We start from the raw sequence: 27950 nt of genomic DNA, 5'->3' as shown, positions 1-27950 counted from the left end.
CATCTGCCCCGAGACAGACTGATGGACTTGAGGCTGCCAATCTGCGCCATTTCCACCACCAACCACGCCCACGTTTTGCATAATTTTATTGAAAACTTTATAAAATCATGAGATACAGCAGCATGTTTTTAAGTGTTTTTTTGGTTGATCTTCTACAAGTCTTTACATTGACACAACATGGCTTTTGTCAAACGAGGACCGCCCCCTAGTGGCTGCAGCTATGAACCACAAGCAGCCCATTCACTTCACAATGAGACCCAACTATTGGCTTTACCTTTTACAAACAGGAAATCTATTATGAACAAATAAAACTCTTTAAATTCTATAGCGTTCAACAAATGACAGATACCAGCTCTTTGCATTTTCAAAAGAAAAGAGCAAAATATACAAATTAGCAAAAAATACAGCTAAATAATACAAAAATACTGAAACTTCACATGGCAGTTGTCTAGGTTACAATATATTGCGATAGAATTTTAAAGTTTTTTACATACGAGAGGAAGTCGATGGCATGAGCTCAAATTTGCCAGACATTTAAATATTAATTACACTAAATCTGGTCAAATTTACATAATTTTTAATAATTATTTATCATGTTTAAGAATATTCCCCAAAATGTCTTCATCCAAAAGAACAGCATCTTGAAATAAAAACACAATTTCAAAGAAGCAATATGAAACCTTTCTGTAAAAAAAAAAAAGCTAAACTTTGGCTGAATTGCAAAAAAAAATTAAATATTGCCAGCTTTCGATGCATTTTACGATTGTCCAACAGCTGCAGATTTCTCTTTTTAACATCATACGACTTACTTTAGGCGCCAAGTCTGCTTTACACATCAAGAGAGACGTTAAATATCCACCCGAACAGAACTATTTTACAGATCGTCGCTATAATCCAACTTTGAAAACCTACAATATGATACAACCTTTGCATTTTTGTACAAACTTCACGCAAACTGAACTGTGGATCGTCAAAGTACCAACTACTGCGAAATGAAAACACTATATCAAAGTATTTTGAGTCAATCATCACTTATCCTGGTTTAGTTTGGAGTTTAATCCAAATGTGACTGATTTAAAACAAAATATAGTTTCTATTGTATCAAAGTAAGACTATAGTGTGTTGATGTATAGAACTTTATCGACAAAAGATCGACAAAATGAGTAAAATAAATTACTTTGAGCTGGTGAAATAGTGTTTTGTGGGACTATGAAGTGCAGACAAATTCACGCATCATCAGGTTTTTACCGAGATAAGAATGACATCGTTACGTTTTAACTTAAAGGTGCACTGCGGCACTTTTCTGCCACGCTCTCCGCTCCGGGGAAATGCCGTTGCGTCGCCGGGAACGTTTCACAGTATGGCATTAAATATTGCTAGTAAAACAAAAAACAAACGACATGGAAAAACCTGTAACCTTGACTGACTCGAGGCGACGCGACGACATCTCCATGGAGACGAAAAAGCTTCACAGTGCACCTTTAATGTACAAGATACTAGAACAATATTAATTTCATATCTTGATGCAGCTGAAATAACAATAACCTCGACCAGATGAGTCAATTTTAACAATCAAAATGTGAATTAAACGCTCCCTTTTCTCATCTGCAGTCTTTATCTAAATTAAGGTTTTAAAATGTAGTGTTGTCAAGGAGACGCGCCACATCTTTTCACGTTTCGCAGACCAAATTCAGTGCTTTTGTCAAACAACACAGCTTAAAACTAGTATTTATTTGGCATTCGTCCCATTAAAATCCAGATTCCCCTTTACGTACGTTTTTGGTGTCGACAAAAATGTGTTAAATTTCCCGTTTCTGGCTGTGCAAAAATAACAAATCGTCCGTCGCGGCGTAACGTTCCAACAAAAAAAAAAATTTGGAAATGCGCGTACGTTCTTGATTGTTTCAATAAAAATACCTTAAACCCACGAAAAACAAAATATTTAAAAGACTATGAGGTAAATCGCTGTGGCACTACTACGGTAAGTCTCTCCTACGAACTACGCTCATCAGCCAAAACATTACGATATGTTGACACCAATGTCTCTATCTGTGTTGTCCCGGCAACAGTGATGTCATGAAATGTGCCTTTAAATGTGTTTGTGAGCGTCAAGCATCGCACGAAAAGGACTGTCAAATGAACCCCAAAAGAGCCGGAAATCACTCTTTTATTCCATTTTAAAAAGGTGCACTGCTCGTCCAGAATGTCCCAAAGTGTGGCATTAAACTTAACCATCTTCCCTGTCAGATCTGCGAAGGGGCAAGCCCAGTTGCAGTGAGAATTGATGTTTTTCTGTTATTAAATCAAAGCAAGATTCATGAAGTTTCATCTTCAGACAAACTTTTATTCATCATTTTTATTCTTCTTTGTACTGTTTTTTATGCATTTGTTTAATTGTTTCCACTCATTTGATCAGTTCCATGTGTTCTAAATGTATTTCTGCCGACTTTTAGAGCTAAAGGTTTGTTTTCTTTATCCATTATGTGCTGCGTTTTAGTGGTTTAATGCCATACAGTGGAACATTTCAGGTAAAGCAAGGTCTCTTCATGAAGACAAGTAGGTGGCGCACACCCGAAACCCAAATGTTCCGTGCTGCACCTTTAACCGGCTCTTTTAGCACCGTTTTTAACAATCCTATCGACTCCTTCTCTTGTCATAATGTTTTGGCTGATTTTCTACTCGACTCGTTGGGTCTGGCGCTTTATTCCACCGGTGCGTTTAGTGTCCGTACATCCATCTTTACTGTCATTTACGATCCACTATGAGTTTAACCATAGTCCTCTGTCCTGGTCCGGTCCCTGGTCCGGTCCCTGGTCCTGGTCCTGGTCCCGGTCCCGGTCCCGGTCCCGGTCCCGGTCCCTGGTCCTGGTCCCGGTCCCGGTCCCTGGTCCTGGTCCCGGTCCCGGTCCCTGGTCCTGGTCCCGGTCCCGGTCCCGGTCCCTGGTCCTGGTCCCGGTCCCGGTCCCTGGTCCTGGTCCTGGTCCCGGTCCCGGTCCCAGGACTCGTCTCAGGACTTCCTTTGCCTGACGGTGTCCGAGCTGCCGCCGCCGTTGAGCTTGCTGCGTCCGGTCGGGGTCGAGCCGTTGCCGAGGGGAACTTCCTGTTTGAGTTTTCGCGTCTCTTTGTATCTGAGGGTGATGTCGCTGCGGGGACAAAGGAGAGAGTTGTGAACGGGGGGGCCGAAAGTGTACAAATACATCGTACAAATACATTGTACAAATACATCGAGAAAAGCCTCCGAGATCCAGAACAAATGACTCTCGTTACCAACTGGACCGCCTGACTTAAATACTGTGCAAATATTTATCCAACTAATCTCCGAAATGATAGATTAATCTGCTTTTGCCAAAACAAAGAGGAAAAAATCAAACATATTCAAGTGTAAACCTGGTTGTGACTTCTGGGAACAGTGAAAAACAAGGTCCTTCACGACTCGATAACCACAATATTGATCCCGTCTCACCGTCTTTAGAGATAACTTACATTCGTGTGCTCGTTCTGCTTTATAAATGTACTTTTAAACGTGTAATCGTCTCAAGTGGAATGTCCTCTACATTACACTGCTCTCGCCGTTGTGGCTTTTATAACCTCAGATTCTGTCCGTACTGAAGCACAAGGAAAACTGGATCATTTAGTTTCACCGTTTGGCTATTTTCATAAACAAAGCCAGACTTGTTCTTCTCGAAAAGTTTGTTACGGGAAAAATGTGGCTTCTGCAGTCACTTTTCTTCACTTGAATAATAAGCGCTGCAAATAACCAGTATTTCTATTGTACATCCAGACGTTTTAAATACATTATCAACCAAACAAAGGTTAACGCGTTTAGAATTGTTTATATTTATATTCACAAATGGTGTATTATTGAGGAACATTTGATTTTTTTGGTCTTAACAATTTAATTTAGAAACGCTGCTGTTCCTGTTTGAGTTTCAGAGTCTGTATAGTTCAGATTACTATTACAATGATCAAAATACTTTATGTTTTCAGCAACTAGTCATCGATATATTGTTACCTCAGAAGAGTAACTACTACCACTTCAAATGAAAAGTAATAGTGCCTTATACTGACTGGGTGTAATGTCTTAATCAAGGGGATGGATACAGTACTTTACGTTTAGTTTAGTAAAGTACTTTCAGTGGTGGTGCTGCATATAAAATGAAAACGTCACAGCCAAATGTAATAATCGTCGCTTCTACTCAAAAATGCATCTTTAGATTGACACGTCATGAGAACAAAATGCTATATTCAATAACTATACTTTACATTTCCATAGTATAGTAATGATTAACCATCTATAATCCTCAGGTAATATCCAATAAGGTTCTTCATTTGACTAACAGTCTGCAGCTCTAAACATACTCTGAAAAATACGGTATATATTTGGAAAGTTCATTATAAGTCGCACTGGCCAAAAAATGCATAATAGAGAAGAAAAAAACATATATAAGTTGCACTGGAGTATGAAATGCGGTTACAAGTATGAAAATAACAAATAATATCACATAAGTCGCTCCGGAGTATAAGTATAAATATAAATATAAGTATAAGTCGCACCCCGGCCAAAACTATGAAAAAAGGTGCGACTTATAGTCCGGAAAATACGGTAATCACATCAGAAATCGCAGCTCAGATTCAGAAAAAAAAAAGGTCAATTAAACTGACGATTCACTCCCAAATCTACTACATTCCTTCTCTTTTCTGAGGTCCTCGAAAATTCCACCATTGTCACCAATTAATCAACTCAAAAGGTCTAAAGCCCGAGTAGTTTGCACTGAACGTGAAAGAAACTAAACCACAGTGAAAGAAAGCTACTAAAGTACTGGTTATGTCCCCTTCAAACCCACGACTGCCCCGTCCTCGTCCTCGTCCTCGTCCTCGTCCTCACCGTATGAAGAACCTCCAGAGCGTCCAGGACACGATGAGGATGAAGCCCAGGATCCAGCAGTGGATGATGGACAGTGGGATGGGCAGCGTCAGCGTGATGGGGTCGTACTTCAGCACGATGAGGAACTCCGTCACCGTGATGGCCGCCACGATCCAGGCCTGCTGACCCAGCTTCTTGTGGAACTTACTGAGAGCGGCAAGAGACGTGCAGTGAGGCCAGGAGGTGTAGACACACAACATAAACCTAACAATCTAACAAGTTATTAGAATGATATATTATACTCAATATTCATACATGATACTGATTTTAATGCCACATTGATGATAAAAATCAACAGAATTTACTTGCTTATTCTAAATGGTTTTAACGCTGTCCCAGATGGTCAGTTGTGATGCTAGCTCCTGCGTCGGATTAGCCTCTGCTTTCTGACGCTCCTGACGCGCTCCCCTGACGCGCTCCCCTGACGCGCTCCCCTGACGCGCTCCCCTGACGCGCTCCCCTGACGCGCTCCCCTGACGCGCTCCCCTGACGCGCTCCTGACGCGCTCCTGACGCGCTCCTGACGCGCTCCTGACGCGCTCCTGACGCTCTCCTGACGCTCTCCTGACGCTCTCCTGACGCGCTCCTGACGGCTGTGTTACTCACGGATGGTCCATGAAGTCGTAGATCTCCCTCATGGCGACTCCGCCCACGTTGACAAAGAACACGAGCCGGAGCAGCACCAGGTAATGCTCCGGCGGCATCCACAGGACGAACTTCAGGTAAAACGTGTTCATCTCCGCCAACAGGAACTGCACGGACACAAGAGGAGGAACATGTCAGTGATGCACCGGATCAGATCGTCAGGGGCAACGGCGACACATCGATGTACAGGGAGAACGTGCACGCCCCAAAAATCCACGGAGCCAAGATCACAATTTAACGACCGATGAATATTTTGGTAATGGATGAGATGTTTAGAATGTGGAAAGAGAACGAGATGTTTTTACTCAATTTGACCCAGATAAAGCTGAACTGAAGCAGTTTGAGGACGTCCTGGTGAAGAATAAGAGCGTTTTCACCAAATACACATACAGCATAATTTACACAAAGAAACATTATTTGATTACAGAATTACTCGACAACCATCCAAATGTATATACTGATGTGAATGTATATACTGTATATACTGATGTGAATGTATATACTGATGTGAATGTATATACTGTATATACGGATGTGAATGTATATACTGTATATAATGATGTGAATGTATATACGGATGTGAATGTATATACTGTATACACTGATGTGAATGTATATACTGTATATACTGATGTGAATGTATATACTGTATATACGGATGTGAATGTATATACTGTATATACTGATGTGAATGTATATACTGTATACACTGATGTGAATGTATATACTGTATATACTGATGTGAATGTATATACTGTATATACGGATGTGAATGTATATACTGTATATACTGATGTGAATGTATATACTGTATACACTGATGTGAATGTATATACTGTATATACTGATGTGAATGTATATACTGTATATACGGATGTGAATGTATATACTGATGTGAATGTATATACGGATGTGAATGTATATACTGTATATACTGATGTGAATGTATATACTGATGTGAATGTATATACGGATGTGAATGTATATACTGTATATACTGATGTGAATGTATATACTGTATATACGGATGTGAATGTATATACTGATGTGAATGTATATACTGTATATACTGATGTGAATGTATATACTGTATATACTGATGTGAATGTCGTTTTGAAGATATTTGGAAAAAACACTTGGATGTTTCATATTTTGTGACTTTTAGAGGTTCATCCCAGTTTCCCCATATTTCTTTACATTATGTTCCACTTCACTTTCACTGCTGTTTATGAACCTTTAAAAGGATCTATACTTTGCAATTATCGTTAAATAATAAATCTTCTTCCCCCTTTCCAGCGTTATCTTGATCATTTTCTTCTCGATTTCCCTTGTGAGGCAAATAAATGCTCAGGTCTTTTCTCCTCTCAGCTGAAGACGCTCCCGTTTGTCCGGTTACTATTCCGTTTGTTTTGGAAAGTCTCGTGGGACAAAAGGGTTCAGCTCCAGGAACAGGCTAAGAGCATTTACGCCGCGAGCTTAAAGAGCTAATCCCGGCGACGACACGATTAACGAACCTGAAACGAGCCGCACGTTGTCTGAAGGTGAACGGCCCTAAAGTCACACGTGAACCGAGTCCGAGACGCGGAACACGCAACATGGAGAAGGTCGTGTCTTTCATTCATGTTGTGAAGGTGGAAAACGGCTCTTTTTTTTGCACTGCGTAAGAAATGTGCTAAAATGTGTCAAATAAAGCTCAAACGTGAATAGACTGTTAAATTAACCACAAAAATATCACTTTGAAATCAGTCGTTTGTCGTAAAAGAGGACACTGTTTTTGTCACTTTCATGTTTTTTTCTTTAAATAACATCATATTCTAATCATGCAAAACAACATGTTCAATATCATCTTATATTGTCACTTCTATATTTACCATGAGAGTTTGTTTGGAGGCACAAAGTCAGCCACAGGGGGCAGTAAATGAGCACATTATTTTAGGTGTTTAGTTCATTCGTTGAGCGCGGTTCTCACCATGACGATGATGCCCAGCACGGCGAGCCAGCGGCGCAGATTCGACGCGGGTTTCCACTCGAACTTGACCCAGCTGTAGGGAGTGAACTGGAACGCGATGCGCTTGATTTTACCCCTGGAAAAAACAACAGATTGACATATTGAGAAAACACTACGCGATTGGTTTGTCTTGGCTTTGCTCACGGATAAATAATGAACTGCAGATGATTAAAGACTGAATGCAAAGTGGAGCAGAAATACAAGGGAATACAGTACTGGATTTACACATGAATCTGGAGACAGCCTTTTCCTAAAGAGCAGGATATTCTAAGGTTTTTTGAGAGAAATTGTGTATTTATAGCGAAAAACAAACTTTTTTCTCTAAAAGTAAACATTTTAACATGTGCTGCAATACAGTAGATAAAGTATTGCATAGAAAAATGTACTAAAGTATTTGGATGTAGCTTTTTTACTTAACAAAAATGAGTACTTCTTCCACCACTGCAGACATTTTTTAATTTTTTTGTGTGGTTTTAGCTGTAAATATTTTTCCAATGGGCTGAGTACAGGACCAAAGACGCAGGGGGGTCCGGAGAGCAGACCGGGGCCCTCGATATACACATCTAAAATGGCCGCTCCGTACTTGTAAGAGTGAATGTTCCAGAGTCCCTGCCACTGATAAGGCTTCATGGAGAGCCAGGCCAGGGTCTTCATCCCGCAGTAGATCCCCAAACCGTTACACACCAGCACGTCCATGATCCACTGCAAGAGTCACAAGGTACAAAAGTATAAGTAACATGTTTACATATCTGTACGTTTTAAGTTTTCACCATATTTGAGACAGAGTATAGTGTACTTTTTACTCTACTACTTTTGAACTGGACTGAAAAGTAGAAGGTGCTTTTCTTTAGGTTTGAGGGGTCGTTTTAAGCACGTCGACGGTGACATTTTGCCTGAAGGTTTTGAGTTCAAGTCCCAGCTTTGAGCAAACAAAAATATATACATGCAATTCAAAACAAAAATTAGGAAATTGATTTGACTTAAACTTTCTTGACCAAAGATTTTCACAAAGCACTACATAGAAACTGTGTAGTACTCAACATTTTTTGAACTTTACTCTATAAAATGTACTTTAAGAGGTACTTCAAAACTTTTCCTGAGGTAGTTCTTATTGATGTGTACAGTGTACTTTTACTTAAAGGTGGAATGGACGATTTTTTTGGCATAAATCTAAGTCTTATTTCCTTGTGGCGTGGACTGCCGATTAGTCCTGCCACGTATCAATCATAAAACGAACCTACCGCTCACCTGCAGCCGCGTGCGGCTCGTCCCACATTTCCGCGTGTCTAAGCGCATTGATCTATCATAATATAGTTCCCTCAGTGTACGGGACAAAATGAAGACAGAGAAAGACTGTTCGAGCTGACGCAGAAGTGGACAGAAATCTACGGGAGACGAGAGATGCGATGCGATCCGTTGGGCTAATAAACAAACGCACGTGTGTGTTGTATCAGAATCGCCAAAAAATCATCCATTGCGCCTTTAACAAAAACTAAGTACTTCTTCCGCCACTGCAGAGGTGTAAGACTGAGCAGATATCAAAAGGAAGAACTTGACTTTTAACAGTCATATTGCAGATGTTTTGACCTGGTTTATGGTTTATCTCTGTAATAACTGGAACTATCCTCATGAAACAAAAACTGGCACAAAGCTCAGTGTCTTCTCTCTCAGCACAAAGTATCACAGAGGAATAATACTTTTTCTTTGTTTCATTACAGTCTGAAGAAGTGGCGGCATTACTGAAACATTCAGGTGTGAAAAGGATTTTAAGCGACAAAACGAACTCTTTACTCGTGAAAATTTCAACACAAAATCGTATTTTCATTCATATTTTCATACTTATACTGGTCTTACGCTAGTTCAAATAATAAAGAGCAAGATCATTTTAAACCTATTCAGGAGATCTACTGTTATAGCAATACTTTTTAATGTTAATTCGGGATTCAAGATTATTTGGTTCATTATTATTCAGTCAAAATATCATAATAAAGAACAAGAAAATGTATAAAAATATATTATATAAATAATTTTGTCATTCATTAATTTCTTAAAACTGGCCACAAACTTAAGGAGTAAAAAATTAGATACCGTATTTTCTGTAATATAAGTTGCACCTTTTTTAAACGTTTTGGCCGGGGTGTGACTTATTTGATACTATACTATATTTATACTTATATACTTATAATCCGGAGCGACTTATATGTGATATTGTTTGTTATTTTCACACTTGCAACTGCATTTCATACTCCAGTGCAACTTATATATGTTTTTTCTTCTCCATTATGCATTTTTTGGCTGGTTCGACTCCGGAAAATACGATAATTCAAAATTGCATGTCACGTGTCGTTTTCCCTCTTAACAACATTTGCTCTCGCCACATCCCGAGCGTCACTTTTTTACATCTGGGAATCGCTGCGTTGGACCGGCCACATCCAGACAAACGTTGACATTTGCTTCGTGTGGTTCTGGCTCACAGGAGAACACACCGAGAGACAGAGGGGACAGAGGGGACAGAGGGGACAGAGCGGGCAGAGGGGACAGAGCGGACAGAGGGGACAGAGGGGACAGAGCGGACAGAGGGGACAGAGGGGACAGAGCGGGCAGAGCGGACAGAGGGGACAGAGCGGGCAGAGGGGACCGGGCAGAGGGGACAGAGCGGGCAGAGGGGACAGAGGGGACAGAGCGGAGAGAGGGGACAGAGCGGGCAGAGAGGAAAGAGGGGGCAGAGCGGGCAGAGGGGGCAGAGCGGGCAGAGGGGACAGAGGGGACAGAGCGGGCAGAGCGGGCAGAGGGGACAGAGCGGGCAGAGCGGGCAGAGGGGACAGAGCGGGCAGAGCGGGCAGAGCGGGCAGAGGGGACAGAGGGGGCAGAGGGGACAGAGCGGGGGTACGTACGTGGTCCCACCAGCACTCGGAGAAGTTTGGCAGCTGGTGCTCCAGGCTGTACTCCAGGAACTCGAACATGACGCTGATGATCATGCACATCCACCAATCACGGATCATCAGCGTCTGAGAGAGAGAGAACACAACTTTACAAAGAGCACACGTGTTGTTTTGTCACGCTCTCGAATTAGTATTTTGGCAATTAAAATAACGACTGGAAAACACATTATTTGGAAGTAGTAAGAAAGTAGTACGTGTGAGCGACATTGACAAAAATGTGCATCGAAACAATTTTGAATCAAACGATATTATGCCAAACCAGCAGAAACCTGTTCAAACATGTCTTTGAAAGTATTAGTGGAGGTTTAATTATCAGAAATGACGGTAAAATGACCAACAAAATGCAGAAATATGCAGAAATATCACTTTGTACTCTTATTTTCAAGTTTACAACATCACTTTCTTTGCATTTTCCGTTTTAATCATTTTCTTTGCAGCATTCCTTGTTATAAACGACATTCTCAAATAATAGTAGGTATTGAAAATGTGCATATTCTGCTATAACAATTAAAACATTGCATCTGGTTCGTCCAATGCAGATGCTATGTCCATAAATAAAAAAATGTAAAACAAAAAAACAAAAGCAGTAGTAGTAGTCGTCGTAATTACCTTGATGTACCATCCCAAGAAGTGAGCTGGGACAAATCCGTCCATCTTGTCCTGAAATCAACATCAAACGTTTCCTGTTACATGTTTGTGCCTCAGTATCAACAGGAAAGAGCGCTTAAAGAAGGAAGAAGAAGAAACAAACGTTATAATGGAGTCAAAGCGGTCCATCTTCCTGAAACTGAATATATATACTGAATATAATTGAATGTAATCCAGCTAATGTATCTGAATTTGAGTTCCGATAGTTTGTTAGGCAATTTCAATACATTTGATTTGTAGGTCTTGACTCTTGAACGTGTCTTTGTGTATTTCTGAATCCTTTCAATATTTACTTATACAGTGATCCCTCGCTATATCGCGGTTCACTTTTCGCGGTCTCGCTGCTTCACGGATTTGCATCATGCATTGTGTTCTGCATTCTGATTGGCTAAACAGTCTCATGCGTCTTCTCTACCTGTGTGTCAATAACGTTATGGATTAATATGTACACGTACATAAAACCGCTTGCCAAATTGAAGTTTGCGAGGCCGGTGAGAGCGGCCCGTGTGAGCTACGGGAGACGCTGGAGAGCGGCGCGTGTGAGCTTCAATGTTTTATGGAGTATTTCATTCTATAATAACTGTAAAAAAATAAAAAGGTTCCTACTTCACGGATTTCGCCTATTGCGGGTTCTTTTTGGAACGTAACCCCCGCGATAAACGAGGGTTCACTGTATATTTATTGAGAGAGAGATAAATATACATCTTAAAACCAGTCTGAAATACCTTGAAATCCAAATATCTCGAACCAGGACTAATACGGGACTAATCCAGGTCTAGACTCGGACTAAACCTGGTCTACAAACGGGACGACGCTGAAAATATAAAGGAATACAGAGGAATCCTACAATAACTTTACTTTTACTGCGAGTGACTTTGCGTTTGAGTGGCGGTCGGTTCGTGCGTGAAGCGCGCCTCACCCAGATGTTGTGGAACGGGTCCGTAGCGTTGTCGGGGTCGTAGATCAGACAGTTACCTCCGTAGCCTCGCTCCGGGAGAGGGACCCCGAGTTTGGGATCGATGTACTTCATGAAGATCCGGCCATCGTGAACCGTCTGACCAAAACAGAGAAATATATTCACTTTTTGTCACGTATTAAGAGTAATATCTGGATAAAGGAGGATAATGTCTTCTTATTTTCACATAGTTTAGTTGTTTCTTTCTACATTGTACAGCTCGAGTCATTTTTTACACCTCTTGTATTTTGGAGCAGAGTTTGATGGAATAAATTCAACTATTTTTGTTAAATGCCAATTATTCTAAGCTTGTATTGTTTATGAAAATAGTATTGAAAGCCATGTTTAATTTGACTAAGAAACTATTTAATTAAACTTTAGATTAATCCATATGAGGAACATCGTGATGCATTTATCTTCTCGTTAATAAGTTATAGAGCAGTATTAATATATACCGTATTTTCTGGAGTATAAGTCGCACCAGCCAAAAAATGCATAATAGAGAAGAAAAAACATATATAAGTCACAAGAGTATGAAATGCGGTTGCAAGGATGAAAATAACAAATAATATCACATATAAGTCGCTTCGGAGTATAAGTATATAAGTATAAATATAAGTAGAAGTCGCATCCCGGCCAAAACTATGAAAAAAGGTGCTACTTATAGTCCGGAAAATACGGTATACTTTATAGACTAAATTAACATGGCTTGATTGAACTGCTAATAGTTTAAAATGACAAAATAACTAAAAACTGCTCCATATATGCCATGTAACTGTTATTTACTCCATCCTTCTGGGAACAGACGGAGAATAAACACAAGAGATTTAGCAGCTTGTTTACGCTCACACGAGGCAGGTCCAAGCACATATTTTAGCGTTTGTCTTGCAACAACTGTGTTCTGCTTTGTGTATTCCACCAACGCGACGCAGATTCACAGAACACAGAGATGTACTCGTCTAATCATCTATAAACTGCTCCAGGTTGCCGCGCCGACGTCAGGGGACAACCGACTCCTTGCGGCGAACAGCATCTCCAAAAGTGATACAGATGTGTGTCATGTTGTGCTTGGGCGTCACCTGAAAGAGGATGAAGATGAGGAAGAGCTCGTAGACCACACTGACGCAGAGCCAGAACCTCCAGTACGCTGCGGGGAAAACGCCACAGATCGGATTCAAAAGTGTTGCACACGAAACGGCAAAAGTGCATCTCTAACAGGTTCTGCCACGCGCCTCGTGATCCAGGCACAAAGACTATCCTCTGTTTCTGCTCCAAAAGCCTGAACCACCACGTTATACACTTCATTTAATCTGATCTGTGTGTCACATTACAGCATTCGTTCAACAGTAGTTTTAACTAGACAGAAAAGGCACTGAAGGACAGAGAAAATATTTGATTATACGTTTTATAACCTTATTGATGGGGCTGCGAGAAAAAACTTAAATCTAAGCATAATGTCCTGATGTCTTAGTGTGAAAGTCCAGCAGTAATAGATTCATCTCAGTGGTTCCTAAACTTTTCCAGCACCAAAGGTAATATTCAGCTTTCCCAGTGCCACCAGATCTAAACAGATTTTTGTGAGTCCTAAATTGGGGCTTAACCAGGTCTAAAATGAGACTAAACCATGGATATGATTAACACAAAAAGGAGGACAAAAACATGAGTAGATTTGACTCGAAATAAAACAAACACTCAAACTGTAGTGGCCCCCACGCACCACCAGAGGCAGCCCACAGTTTGAGAAACATTGATTTATTTCTGTCAGAGCAAACCTTTGGCCAACGATTCCAAATACAAAGTGAACAAGAGGAGGGACCAGGCACAGCCCTGTCTCATCCCTCTTTCAAAGTCAATGGATGCAGTTACACTGCAGTTTATATGGACTAATATTAAGGGTTAATTTAACTTTCATGTTAGTGAAGACAGCGTGGGCCTGTTGCTAGAATCCGGTTGAATTTACTCAGAGTTTTGCAGGACATAAAATATTTGTCTTGAGTGAAACCTGAGTGAACCTGAGCCACTGATGGCTGATGCTGCAGCACAGATCAAGCAGAGACTGGCACAGCTCAGCCAATAGGAGTCAGGCAGGAGTGAAGGGGGCGGAGCTATCTCAGGAGCACAGGAAGAGGTGACTACAGCGTTTAAATAAGTTCTCATGCAGATGAATTTAAAACTAAAGTGAAATAAAACTGGTTCTGGTTCTGCCCCAGTAGGTGAAAACTAAAATGACCTGTATGAGTCTCCATGGCGATTCAGCGCTTCTGTTCGACCTGCTGCAGCAGACTGCAAGTTCTGTCAGGTCCACTCTTTACAAAGAGGGCACAAAACACTGGAGCTCCTGTGCACCTCAGACAAATTGAGTCACATTCGGTTTAAGTCTAATTTAAAAACCGTGTTAGTAATAATCAGTTGTTTTACGTTGTCTTGTGTTAATTTGTGTGTTAAGCACGTTGGTTGAATAACGTTACATTCTTTTAATTTGATGAATGCGTAAATATATATGAGAATAAACATATTCAAATGCATTTACGTGTAACTCTAAACCAGATCTGAGCCTGTTACTGGGAAGATTTACACTAAACCAAACCAAAGTTCTTTTCTGTGACAGTTTGATCCAACTAAACCTGAACTTATCCCAAACACAAACTAAACCAGAACTTATCCCAAACTCAAACTAAACCAGAACTTATCCCAAACTCAAACTAAACCAGAACTTATCCCAAACTCAAACTAAACCAGAACTTATCCCAAACTCAAACTAAACCAGAACTTATCCCAAACTCAAACTAACCCAGAACTTATCTGGTCTGACATATTCATGTATAACACTCTGACATAATGTCAATGATATTGGTGCAATATTCTCCGTCCATATAACTGCTGCAAACAAGAGTGTTAATAGTGTAACTATCGTTACTATTATACATTTTTACTTTTTATTAAGAATATAAGAGCTTTTTTATAAGAGCTTTTCTATTAAGTGTTTTTTTTAAAGCTTTCTATAAGTTCATCTGTTCTTTTACTTCTGTACCTAATTGTGTTGCAACACTGAAATTTTCACATTGTGTGGACAAATAAAGGCTTATCTTATCTTAGCCCAATCTAAACTGGCTTCAAGCAACAGGCCTCATGACTCTTGAAGGTTTATTCATAACCAGGACTAAACAGTGTAATAAAACTGCATGTATAAGTTCAAAGACTGTCTCACTGCTCTGCTCAGTCTCCCACAATGCATCGTGGTCTATAATGAGCCGTCCAGTGACACGAAAAGCCCCACATTAACGTAATCGATTCATTAGTTGGAGCCTTGAGCTTTCAATAACGGTTTAAAGAATCATATTATTAACACATGCAAGAACGTTTCAGGAACATTTGCCGGTACATCTGTCGAGTTTGCCTCCACACCTTAATCCTCCACGGATCTGCTCCCAGGAAACCACCTCCACCCTCAACAAACCGAGCAACACCGGAGCCGCCCGTCTGGTTCTACAGGTCGAGCGGAGACGCAATTCTACAAACTACCAACCTCAGCCTCAGCTTTAGACGTTACGCAAACACAAAGACCTGACCGAACCAGAACGGCCTAAATCTCGCCCGTTCACTTCATGCATCAAACGTCTGTCACGAAGTGTCGCGGGCCGCACCTTCCCTTCCTTCCTTCCCCCTCTCCCTCGAGTAAATGCGGTGTCGTGACGATAACCACAAACACCACTGCCACGGAGACGCGCGAGAAGCGAGTGACATGCGGAAAAAACATTGCGTCGTCAAGAATTAGAGACGCTAATTGACTGCGCGTGCCTCTGGTGCGATTAGTTTAACACAAAAAACAAATGGACAAACATTTACGCTTCGAATTGTGACGTATACAACTATAATAAAAGTCAATACTGTTAAATTCCAAATAGTTTTGGATGTTTTGGGCAGCTACGTTCATTTGAAAAGTGGAAAAAGCCTTTGTGTTTGGGTTACAGGGCTGATCAAAATCGCTGTGGACGTGTTTTGGTCATCGTTCCCTGGACTAAACGGACCTTTTAAAAGAAAGACGGCTGCATTATTAAATCAAAAGGTCAAACGAGATTAAACCATTACAGATTTTCATCAATAATACACTCATAAATATCCTCTATATAGAAGCCTTACAGCCCGATATTTCAACCTTTATTAGGTTTATAATGCCTCTAGCTTCCTGCACACACATATTTAGACTGTGATTCTGCAGAAAAACAAAAGGATATGGATTTTATTTGTTTGTTTTCCAATTTATCCTTCAACGCCGTTTGGCCAGAACTATAAAGCCGAAGGATTAGCCAAAAGTAAACGGCAGCGCGTGAGCATGTGACGGGGAAACTACAGTAGAACAGCTGAATATTTAGGCGTTTGAATTTCCTCTGCAAACACCACAAGCTCCAGGTTCCGCGGGGCCTTTTCCCCCACAAACCTTTCCTGAAATGTGCGCCCCCCCCGACTCTGCTCTTGGAGGTGTAAATAATACTTGTGAGAAATTTCACTTTCCGAAATGCGCGGCGGCGTCGGGCGTTTATCGACGTAAACCTCAGGGGTCCGCGTCTGTAACAGAACAAGACTCAAGTGCATTTTTCTATCGATCGGCAGCACTCGGGACATCAGCGTTGCGTTTTCCACCGTCGTATTGATCCTCAGAATGCGCCCGGGTCTATTTTCCCATCCGCACATCCTCTGTCAGCGCCCGAGTATCGACAAGTGATGTTACTGCAAAAATATCTCTCCTTGTCCCCTTCTCCGACTCGTTCCTCGCCCCTCGACAAGTCGGTTTAAGATAAAAAAAATAAAACTTTAAAAACGATGACCGCGGTTGTGTTTTCGTACCTGGATGTGGTCTGGTGAACGGTCCATCTTTGGCTTGAGTGACTCCGAAACAAAGAAACACCAAAATACTGGCTACGATCCCCCTGAAAGAGCAAAAATATAGCAAAAATATCAACATACAGTGTGTAAAAAGTGCGGTAGTCGCGGTTACAGCAGTTAGCAGTTGGCTAGTCGACTCTAACGAGAAGCGAAGTTGTATTCAGAGTGTCATGAACGTGCTTCTATCGCAAAAAAGAAAAGCAAAACCATCACTATGCCAACAGTAAACAACCAGACAGTGGCAAGGACATCGTTTGCCACATTTTATACCACTTTTTTTTAATAAAAGGCTTGATTTGGACATGTTTTGGGAGGTCGTATGTGGTGTTAGCCAACCAAAGAGAGCAGCGACTCAAAAAAGGTGGAAACACATGGATTTGAGTCTAAAACATGTACAAAAAAAAAACAACTTCTGTGTGAGTGACACTATTCCATCAAATTGTCAAAAAGAGAATACTGTTTCTTCTTTACTGGTTGATAATGCATTAAAAAAAAGTCTCCATGTGCAAGAGAAACGATTAAAAAAAATGAGAAATACCATATTTTCCGGCCAAAAAATGCATAATAGAGAAGAAAAAACATATAAGTCGCACTGGAGAATGAAATGCAGTTGCAAGTGTGAAAATAACAAATAATATCACATATAAGTCGCTCCGGAGTACAAGTATAAGTATATAAGTATAAATATAAGTATAAGTCGCACCCCGGCCAAAACTATGAAAAAAGGTGTGACTTGTAGTCCGGAAAATACGGTAGCCATTTGACTCAAAAAGAAAGCCAAATACTCAAATGATTGTTAGTTGTCGCCCTGACTTTATTTGTGAAAGCAGAACGTGTCACTTAAACAGCCCAAACAAGTACAATTATTATAGAAGCCGTCGTTAAGGAGCCTTCTGCATATCGTCCATTACATCATCATCATTATCTTCTGCTCTCAAAGGCCTGGACCACACGGATGCTGAGCACTCGTGTGACCTTCTCACTGGAGGGCGGAGGTGTGGATGGAGACAGAGGTTTGGGCTATTCTTAGCTCCGGCACATTCTACACAGAACAATGGAGCGAATGAGGGTGAAGCCAGGAGTGAGGCCAGCGCCATATGAAGTGTACGATCTGGCCCTCGCACCTGCCGCAAGGATCACCTGCCGCAAGGATCACCTGCCTTCAGAGCATAAATCGTACCTGAACCAAGTCTGACTGAACTGTTCCAGGTCTGAAATAGAACTTAACAAAGATGAGGAGGGAAATAGAACCTGGGTGAGCGTATTACCGTATTTTTCGGACTATAAGTCTCACTTTTTTTCATAGTTTTGGCCGGGGTGCGACTTATATTTGTATTTATACTTGTATACTTATATTTCGGAGCGACTTATATATGATATTATTTGTTATTTTCACACTTACGACTGCATTTCATACTCCAGTGCACTTATATATGTGTTTTCTTCTCTATTATGCATTTTTTGGCTGGAAAATATGGTATTTCTCTTTTTTTGGCTGGTGCGACTTATAGTGTGAGTGCGACTTATAGTGTGAGTGCGCCCAGTGTGCGCGCCCCAAGTGCGCGCCCCAAGAGTGTGGACTGACCGTTTGGTGTTATAGGTGGTGTCCTGAGGCGTCTCCTCCAGCAGAGTGACGTAAACCAGGGCACAGGTCAAAATGAACAGCACCGTCACTGTGTGTGCCCGCCTGCAGAGAGAGGGAAGGAGGGAGGAGAGGGAAAAGAAGGAGTAGAGGAGGGTGGGGGAGACGAGGGGGATGGAGAGTGAGGGGAAGAAGAGGGAGAATGGGTGGTGGGTGGAGGGAGAAAGGAGAGAGAGGGAAAAGGGTTAGATGGAGGGGAGAGAGGAGAGTGAGTACAGAGGAAAAGTGGGAGGTGAAAAAGAAGGCAAGGAAGGGAGGGAAAGACAAAAGAGAGAAAAGGAGGAGATGGGGAGAAAAGAAGATTGTGAAGGAGAAAAGGGAGACAAAGTTGAGGGGAGGAGTAAGGTTTGGGGAAGTGACAGATTGTGAGGAGGAGATGGAGGAGGGGAAATCAGAGAAACAAACACAATTAGTACAAAAATACTCAAATGAAATCCACAAAAATCAATTCCTTTACAGCAAAACGCTCTTTTGCGAACTGAATTAAGTCGTCCAGATATGAACCAAATATTGATAAATAGCAACAAATTTGACTTATTGTTGCACGAATTTGGGAAACAAATCGAAAGGCAGTTTTACCAACGGCGCTGCGATTAGATTTATGACACCTTAAACTAATGAACGGATAAACTAATACGTTAAGTTATGGGGAAATGTTGTGTTATTTGTTGTTTAGATTTCTACAAAGAGCATATTCTTTTTTAGTTTTTCACAATTAAAACAAACAGCAAAACAGAACTAAGACCAGAGAGAAAATAAAAGACAAACGTCAAAAAACAGTAGCCAACAAAGAGCATATTATATCATGGAAATAACAACTAGAACCTTTAAAACCGACTCAAATTGTGCTCTTAACACTCAGTTAAACCAACACACAAACTCAACTTGAGCATTGTTGTTTTTCATGTCATGTTTTATTGGCGTGTGCGTTTCCTGTTAAGATATTGTAGAGGAAATAGTGTGAACAGGAGACAGGGAAGAGGCTCAAGTTACATCATGTTACTGGAGATTTGATTAAGACGACAACGGCCGAGATAATGAAACGTTATTGAACGACATCAGACGCGACGATATTAAGAGAGTGGTCCACCGGGTTTTAAGCAGGACATAATTTTTCAACTATATATTCTTAACATTTTGGGCAAGATCTGCTGCAAGATCTTTTTTTTGTATTTGTTTGTTTTCCCACTGGGCTTAAAACCGTGTGTTACATCAGGGCCTGTCACAACAATATGAAGGGAACGATGCAACGCAGTGGAAAATATCATGAGCAACAACTGCTTACACAACACGGGTGCAACCTATATTCCCCGGTCGCCGCCCCGTGTTCCCCGGTCGCCGCCCCGTGTTCCCCGGTCGCCGCCCCGTGTTCCCCGGTCGCCGCCCCGTGTTCCTCGGTCGCCGCCCCGTGTTCCTCGGTGGCCGCCCCGTGTTCCCCGGTCGCCCCGTGTTCCCCGGTCGCCCCGTGTTCCCCGGTCGCCCCGTGTTCCCCGGTCGCCCCATGTATATGTTCCCCCCGTACCCATGTATATGTTCCCCCCGTACCCATGTATACCCATGTATATGTTCCCCCCGTACCCATGTATATGTTCCCCCCGTACCCATGTATATGTTCCCCCCGTACCCATGTATATGTTCCCCCCGTACCCATGTATATGTTCCCCCCATACCCATGTATATGTTCCCCCCGTACCCATGTATACCCATGTATATGTTCCCCCCATACCCATGTATATGTTCCCCCCATACCCATGTATATGTTCCCCCCGTACCCATGTATACCCATGTATATGTTCCCCCCATACCCATGTATATGTTCCCCCCGTACCCATGTATATGTTCCCCCCGTACCCATGTATATGTTCCCCCCGTACCCATGTATATGTTCCCCCCATACCCATGTATATGTTCCCCCCGTACCCATGTATACCCATGTATATGTTCCCCCCATACCCATGTATATGTTCCCCCGTACCCATGTATATGTTCCCCCCGTACCCATGTATATGTTCCCCCCGTACCCATGTATACCCATGTATATGTTCCCCCCATACCCATGTATATGTTCCCCCCGTACCCATGTATACCCATGTATATGTTCCCCCCATACCCATGTATATGTTCCCCCCGTACCCATGTATACCCATGTATATGTTCCCCCCGTACCCATGTATATGTTCCCCCCGTACCCATGTATATGTTCCCCCCATACCCATGTATATGTTCCCCCCGTACCCATGTATACCCATGTATATGTTCCCCCCGTACCCATGTATATGTTCCCCCCGTACCCATGTATATGTTCCCCCCGTACCCATGTATATGTTCCCCCCGTACCCATGTATATGTTCCCCCCGTACCCATGTATATGTTCCCCCCCCGTACCTATGTTCCCCCCATACCTATAAGTTCCCCAATACCTATAAGTTCCCCCTTTTCTATGAACTCGTAATAAAGTAATTAAGTCATTTTCCCCGTTATAGCTAAAATGAAAAGGTTTGGGACACTCCAGGACAAATGAGCTTCCCCAGAGAAAAACAAACAAACATTGTGGCACAGAAATGGCACAAATGTGATGACTATATAAAATTCTTCCTCTGTTCACTGTGTTCAGGAAGTGAACACAGGCGTAATCCGTGTTGTCTGATTTTTGCATAGCTCTGCTGAAAACAAATCAGTTCCAGACTACAAAGCAGTTCAAGTCGCCCAGAGCAATGTCAAATTGGACATTTAAGTGCGCCGATTTGTCCAAAATGTTCAAAGTGACTGGAACCAATTCAATTCACCGTCATTCACCAAAGTAAAATCTGTTTTGTATTGTAAAAGACTCTATTAGGGTGAAAATGAGTCCACGGTGCTTTCTTTAAATCAAATTACTCTTCGAGGGCGGGAAGTGCACCGTTAGCATGCTAATGTTTGTTAGCTTTACCGGGACGACCAAAACTCTGCTTTTAACTAATCGTGGTGAATGTTTCAGATGCTGGGAACACGTTAGGCGAGCGAGCAAACAGTTTAAAAGTTCTGTTTTTGATGTTTAAGAACAGTAAAAATCAAGACTTTTTTCTATTGAAATAAAAGTTAATTCCTGCTTAACTGGAACGACAAAATCACAACAGAAGTGTGGGTCGGTCAAGAAGGCGACATTGAACGAAAAGGTGTCAAGTAATTATTGTGACAGGTCAAGTTATTTGGTTAATCGATACTTGTGATTATTCAGGTCACAATATAATCGTAAGAAGTCGTCTTTTTTGTTCAATATATCATCCAAAAAATACACCTAATGTAAAGAAATTTGTTTATCTGCCTTTTTTATGGTCAAATTTAACTTTATTTTGTCAATTTTAGTTCAATTGTGTAAAGTCGGTCACAAACTCGACAAACAGAAGCATGTCAGACCACGGGAATGAAAGAAATGTAAAGATTTCACTGTTGTTCGGTCACAATATCAATAGTAATCGTGAATAATAATTCAATCGTGATGTTTTTTCTCACAACAATCGCAACACTAACATTTAATATGGTGACATGCCCGTTCACATTAGCCTCATCGTCACAATAACGTGGTTTTTCACAGTGTTTTCACATTAAATATGGGCCAAACCTACATCAGTGGAATAAAACCATAGTTTCACTGATTTTACCAATAGAATATGTCACTTTTCTGACCTGGTTTAGCCTCGACGCCTCAGTTCACTTCAGATTATTGCTTTTTATTTGCCGCTTATGAGCGTCCATGGCATGTGCTGCTCTTAATCTAAGCATCTTGACTGACTGATGGGACGGGACTCGAAACCAAGAAACCACTAAATGTCATGTGACTTCAGGCCAGTCCGGATAATTACCAACTACTTTTGAGCTCAGCGTTTATTGCCCGCCATCTTCGATCTTCACTCGTGGGGAATTTTTGAGCTGTAGAACGTCAAAATACTTTACATTTATAACAATGTGACACGAGGCACTTACAGACTAAATTGACAAAAATGAATAACTCAGTATTTTTTGGAGTTTCCCGCAACAGAAATGTGTCAAAACATGTCTTTAAACGCATTAGTTGAGGTTTAATTATCAGACAAATGGGAAATGTCACAAAAAGGTGCAGAAATATCACCTTAAACCTTCATTTTTATCTTTAATCAGCTCTTTTTGTAGCGTTTTTAACTATAAATGACATAGTCCATATAAACATTTTATTTTCAAAAAAACATTCAAAATATTATTAAAATTAAATATATTGCCCACCTCTAGAGACTATTAGGCCATTCTGGATAATTACCATCTACCTTTGGCTGAATAAATGCAGGATTATTGATTTATTTCCCATTTCATTTGCAGTAGTTTTATTTGCTTTAAGTTTATGGCATAAGATTTGGTCTCATTTATTTTCGTGACGCAACAAGTCCAACCGGACAACAGCTTCTTCTTTTTGTACAGTTTTATAAATCCAACTTAAATATCTCTTCTAATTCTTCTGTTATGTCGTGCCAAAAGATCCATTTGCGATTTATGATTTGAGTCAGCTCACAGTGCACGTTTACCAGGAGCATCAACGTTTCAGAGAAGACGAAAATATGAAATGCTGAACAAAAAGAAGAATCATGTACGTTTCAGAACATTAGAGGAAATGATATTACTCAAACAACTGCATCGCGTGATTGGACAAGATTAGAGGGACTGTGACTCTTTATTACGTTCATAAATAATGTGCAGCTACTTTATTGCTATCATTTCATTCTAGTTTGTTTTCATTTAATTTAATTTCATACAGATAAGAGGTTGATACTTCTACTGCATCTGCATTTATTCTGGCTTAAATCATTCATCAGTCGTGCTAATTTACTAATATATGTTTTTCAGAGAAGTGTTTACCACAAATATATGACGTAAAAGGCACATATTAAACAAAATTGAGCTTTCAAACCACGTTATATCATTATTCCCACATCAAAAACATTCCTGGAGTAGCATTTAGCTTCATTCACGCTAGTTTGACGAATCCTAGTGAGAAACTCCTCTCCCTCCGTCGAAAACGCTCTGAATCTGATGAACCCGAGACGCTTTTCTACCCTTTTCCATTCGTCAGCGGCAGACTTGTTCTGTGAATTTGCCCTTATAATCACGATCAGTGCAACTGTGCTGAGACAAGGACGTGTGGCCTGACATGCTGATATGTGAACCGCTGAATTGGCATATATTAAATTGTGTGTAATTCCCTCTGCAGCAGTTAGATGGCGTCAAAACTCAGCAGATACATGAGGAAACAGCAGAGATCCACATGTCATTTTGTTCTAAACATTTTTTTTAGCTCTAAAACATAAGATGCTAAACTTAAAGTACTCAAAAGCATGTTAAAAGGCTGATTACAGTACAAATAGTGAATCATGTGGGTTCTTTAACATGCGTTTCTATTGGACCACTTAACAAAACGGGGCCAAAGTCATTCTTCACTATCAGCTCTGAAATTAACCTGGGAGTGTCTAAGTCTATTAGGTTGCTCTCGGACGACTGTGGCGTGATTCTGTGCGGCAAATCCAACGTCCGACTTTAGCTCTACTAAACGACGTTCTACATCAGGATACTCAGGAAAGAACAGGCACATTCACTTTGTCAATATTGCCCAATGCACACACCCTTTACTCTTTTGCCCATGCCAACTGTTCAATACGTGTTCTGACTTCTTAAAGATAAGATTAAAAACAAGCTAAAATACTTTGCTCAGTCAGACAGACATTTTTAAAAAGGCCGGATTTTATTGATCGTTTATGCAAGTCCTAACCCTTTAAATATCGGAATACGATCGATATTGCAGTACCAATATCGTGCATTTCTTCCATTATTGTTTCTCTGGTCAGGAGAGGCACAGTAATGAACATACACGACACACGTCCAGTAAAAATGCCAGATTGTCATGGGATTTCCAGCTTTATTGCATGAAATAAAGTCAAATCAGTTTTGCCCATGTACATAACTAAAATGTAAAAGCATGTGCCTGTATTTTCCGGAATATAAGTCGCACCAGCCAAAAAATGCATAATAGAAAAGAAAAAAAACATATGTTGCACTGGAGTATGAAATTCGCAAGTGTGAAAATATCAAATAATATCACATAAGTCGCTCCGGATAGTACTCCGGAAGTATAAATATAAGTATAAGTCGCACAGTCGCCAAAACTATGAAAGCTATGAAAAAAGGTGCAACTTTAGTCCGGAAAATACGGTATTTGGGTGAAAATGAGACCACAGCGCTTTCTCTGCATCTGAATATAAAGCGTTTTGAGGATTTAGCGTGCTCAGAAGACATTGGGTAAGTGAGCGATACATGTGGACTGTTGTGAAGGGTTTCAAAAGGGCAAAAAACAGGTCCGTGAATACAGAAAACAAGAAGGAAACGGATACTCAGGATTCACTCCTGAATTGTCAGGCAACTCACTCCATATCTTTACCATTCCGTTGTCCCATTTAAATCCTTATAAATCGAGATTAAATAACTGGTCGACTGAATACAAATGTTGTCCGATTAAGACCGATTAATCGACAAAACAACTACAGGCGTAGCTTCTGAGGTCAGACTAGATCGAGCTTCTCAAAGTGCTGTGTCCAGATAAGATAGAGATAGGATAAGATAAGAGTTAGAGAGTGCATCAGCCCCTTGATTGTTAATCTTTATTCTGAATAGACTATGCAGCCCCTTTGGACTTTTGTGTAATTGAAAACTGACTTTTTGAGTATATGTTGTGTTCAAAAATGCAACGTGAAGTTTAACTGTGTACGACAGGTTTTTGATTCTCAAATTTTGACTTTATTTTGTGTCATTATATCTGTTGTAAATAAAAATGACGGTTTTACACCAATCAAGTAGCTATTTGTGGAGAAATTACAGGAAGTGACATCACACCGGTGACACTGACTCTATCCATCACGTTTATGCAAGATTTACACAAAAGAAACAAACTTTTGACCCTCCAAACTTGAATTAAAATAAATAAAATTGTGACACGTGGCGAGTTTTGGCCCGGTGGTTGCTGGGTAATTTCATACTGCGATGTCATCAATTACAAACAGGAAGTAAAAATATAAAACTACCAAAAAAAAGCTATTCTGGGATAATTTCAAAATGTATTTATCTTAACTGCATTTTAGTGCGATGAGTAGTCCAACCCGTGGGCACTTTGTATGCACTTTAAGGTGGTCATATTTTTAAAAAAAATGCTATTAGCACGTTTGAAAAGACAGGAAGTAACTATGGACACAACCGTCTTTCAGCTCATTTTGAAACATGAGAACAGCTAATTAAGAAAAAGTACAAACAGGATTTCTATTTTGTATCACATTTATTCTATTTATTATGAGTGTACCGTGCTAAAAGGATGGAAAGTGCAAAGAATTGGGTTTAATAGGAGCGTTTATCAATTGAAATGTATCTTGGGTAATTAATTATTCGAGCCGCAGTAAGAAAAAGTGCACCTTTGTCTGTAATTCGATATATAACTGCACATTACTAAGTCAATCGTTTGCTGCGATGAACCACAAAAAAGTAATAAATAACCAACTTCGGGTAATGAATGATAAGAATGAGTGAACGGGGAAAAACAGGGCTGCATTTATTACACAAGTTTGGTTTGTATTTCTTTTTTTATTAATTTCTAGTACGGATAAACTACACTACCTTAAATCAAATCAGGCATTAATAACTGCTTGAATCAAGTCATATTCAAGTCAGATCTTAAGGGCTTGAATTTAGTAGTATTTATCTTGATTTAAGTTTATTTTGACTGTCTTATCTTATTTGCCATACTTTTCGGACCCAATATATGTACAATTTCTATTTTCTTTGTACATTTATTCAGGTTTTCAGTCTTCACTCAAATGTTACACACACAAGTTTAAAAATGCACTTCTTTGAGCAGACATAAATACATGAATTGCACATTTAATGAACATCTGGTGTTGGGGGAAACTGCTCGATTGTACCAAGGACACCTCCTGCTCAGCCCTCGTCCTCAAACTCTCCTACAACGGAAGCGTAGCCCGGCGTTTATTACCGATAGCATTTTATTCATCCCAAATGGAGGACACATTTCGCAGGTTACGATGGCAGTTGGTATTGCACAACCTCAGTAACACGATGTGGTGGCACCAACAATCCATATTTCAATCATTTTATTTGAAACATTTTAGAGGTTACGTGCCACTTACGGCCTCGGCTCGGACTGTACAAGTTTGGCAAAAACACAGTCCAATTGTGACTTTTACCACAAACATGGCGACTACGGTTAGATTTCCCTTTACGGTTTCATTTTAAACACATCCAGGAGCAACATTTGAGAGAAGACGAAATCTAAACTGCTTAACACATCCAGAAGAGGAAGTCTTAGGAGATTTTTAATTATTTTTTACAGAATAAGTCTGGATATTTTGTCATTTGCTAAAAAAAAAAAATCATTGCAGTCTTTACGATTCGCTCATTGCCATCCGATTACAATATATCTGACATACTGATGAAAAGACTACAATTACAGATTAAATACACTAAACTACAAGCATAAAGTATCATGTGTTTGACTGACTTTGTGTCCAGCTCGTTTGTAGACCAACATTACAACAGTCTCCTCCATCAAAACTATCATTCACAACTATTACATACACACCTTTATAATAACTGCCAAAGTAACGCCTCATAATTCAATGCATGACGTGATTCAAGCTCTGGACGGTGCGACTTTTGCCGTGACCCGCGTTTAACCTTGACCATTCACACAAACACACACAAAAAAACACGCGCACTTTTTTTTGTCTCACCAGAAGAACGTGTTGGTCCCGTCGTCGTACACCTCGCACTCCTCCGTGTCCCTCCGGTGCAGCAGGCTCTCCCGGGACGCCTGCCTCATCATCCCCTTGGCTCGGGCGCCCGGTTCGGCACCGCTCGGCTCCGCGGGGCCGTCGCTGCCGCTGACCCGCTGCTGCTCCCGCTCCAACGCCGCGCTCACGCCGGTCACGACGGGCGGGGAGGACGACGCGGCGGCGGTTCCCTTCCTGGACTCGGCTTTGGTCATGATGGTCAACGGACGTGTGTGTGTCCGGTGTCCCGTGTCCCGTGTCCTTGCGCTTTATCCCGCGTGTGTCATCCGCCGCGGCACCACCCCGGCGCCGTTAACATCCTAAAAGGGTTTGATCATTAGACGCAACCGGATTTACGAGTTGGGCAGGTGCTTTTTTTTGTGTGTGTGTTTTTTTTGCGTTCACCACCCGCGTCTCGCCCGTGCAGCGTCTCCCGATAAGCGCACACGAGCCCCGCGGGGTCACTCGA

At 41.0% G+C, this 27950-nt stretch overlaps 1 protein-coding gene across 1 annotated transcript; it reads right to left on the bottom strand.

Moving 5' to 3' along the window:
- Positions 1-196: 196 nt before the first annotated feature.
- On the bottom strand, positions 197-27777 carry ptdss2 (phosphatidylserine synthase 2). The gene is made up of 12 exons (XM_072435413.1): positions 27443-27777; positions 18591-18692; positions 16967-17049; positions 13201-13268; positions 12086-12220; positions 11128-11178; positions 10471-10584; positions 8160-8278; positions 7538-7652; positions 5530-5675; positions 4886-5071; positions 197-3143 (listed from the first exon to the last, which is right to left on the bottom strand). Exons 1-12 carry the CDS (start codon positions 27694-27696, stop codon positions 3008-3010), a joined length of 1509 nt encoding a protein of 502 aa, XP_072291514.1. The 5' UTR covers positions 27697-27777; the 3' UTR covers positions 197-3007.
- Between the last annotated feature and the right edge of the window lie 173 nt (positions 27778-27950).

Source organism: Eucyclogobius newberryi, unplaced genomic scaffold, assembly GCF_026437365.1.
Source record: "Eucyclogobius newberryi isolate DKJ021-1_F unplaced genomic scaffold, fEucNew1.0.hap1 SCAF_7, whole genome shotgun sequence".
NCBI lineage: Eukaryota > Metazoa > Chordata > Actinopteri > Gobiiformes > Gobiidae > Eucyclogobius > Eucyclogobius newberryi.
The sequence above is the reverse complement of the archived record's forward strand: the minus strand, read 5'-3'. Positions and strand labels throughout refer to the sequence as shown.

What these genes read in the sequence shown, in the direction of transcription:
- ptdss2 (XM_072435413.1), bottom strand. Translation starts at nt 27,696, where the DNA reads ATGACCAAAGCCGAGTCCAGGAAGGGAACCGCCGCCGCGTCGTCCTCC. An exon ending in ACCCGTTCCACAACATCTGG is followed by an intron (nt 11,179 to 12,085) that starts GTGAGGCGCGCT and finishes TGTTGATTTCAG; the next exon opens with GACAAGATGGACGGATTTGT. An exon ending in TACGACTTCATGGACCATCC is followed by an intron (nt 5,072 to 5,529) that starts GTGAGTAACACA and finishes TGCCGCTCTCAG; the next exon opens with TAAGTTCCACAAGAAGCTGG.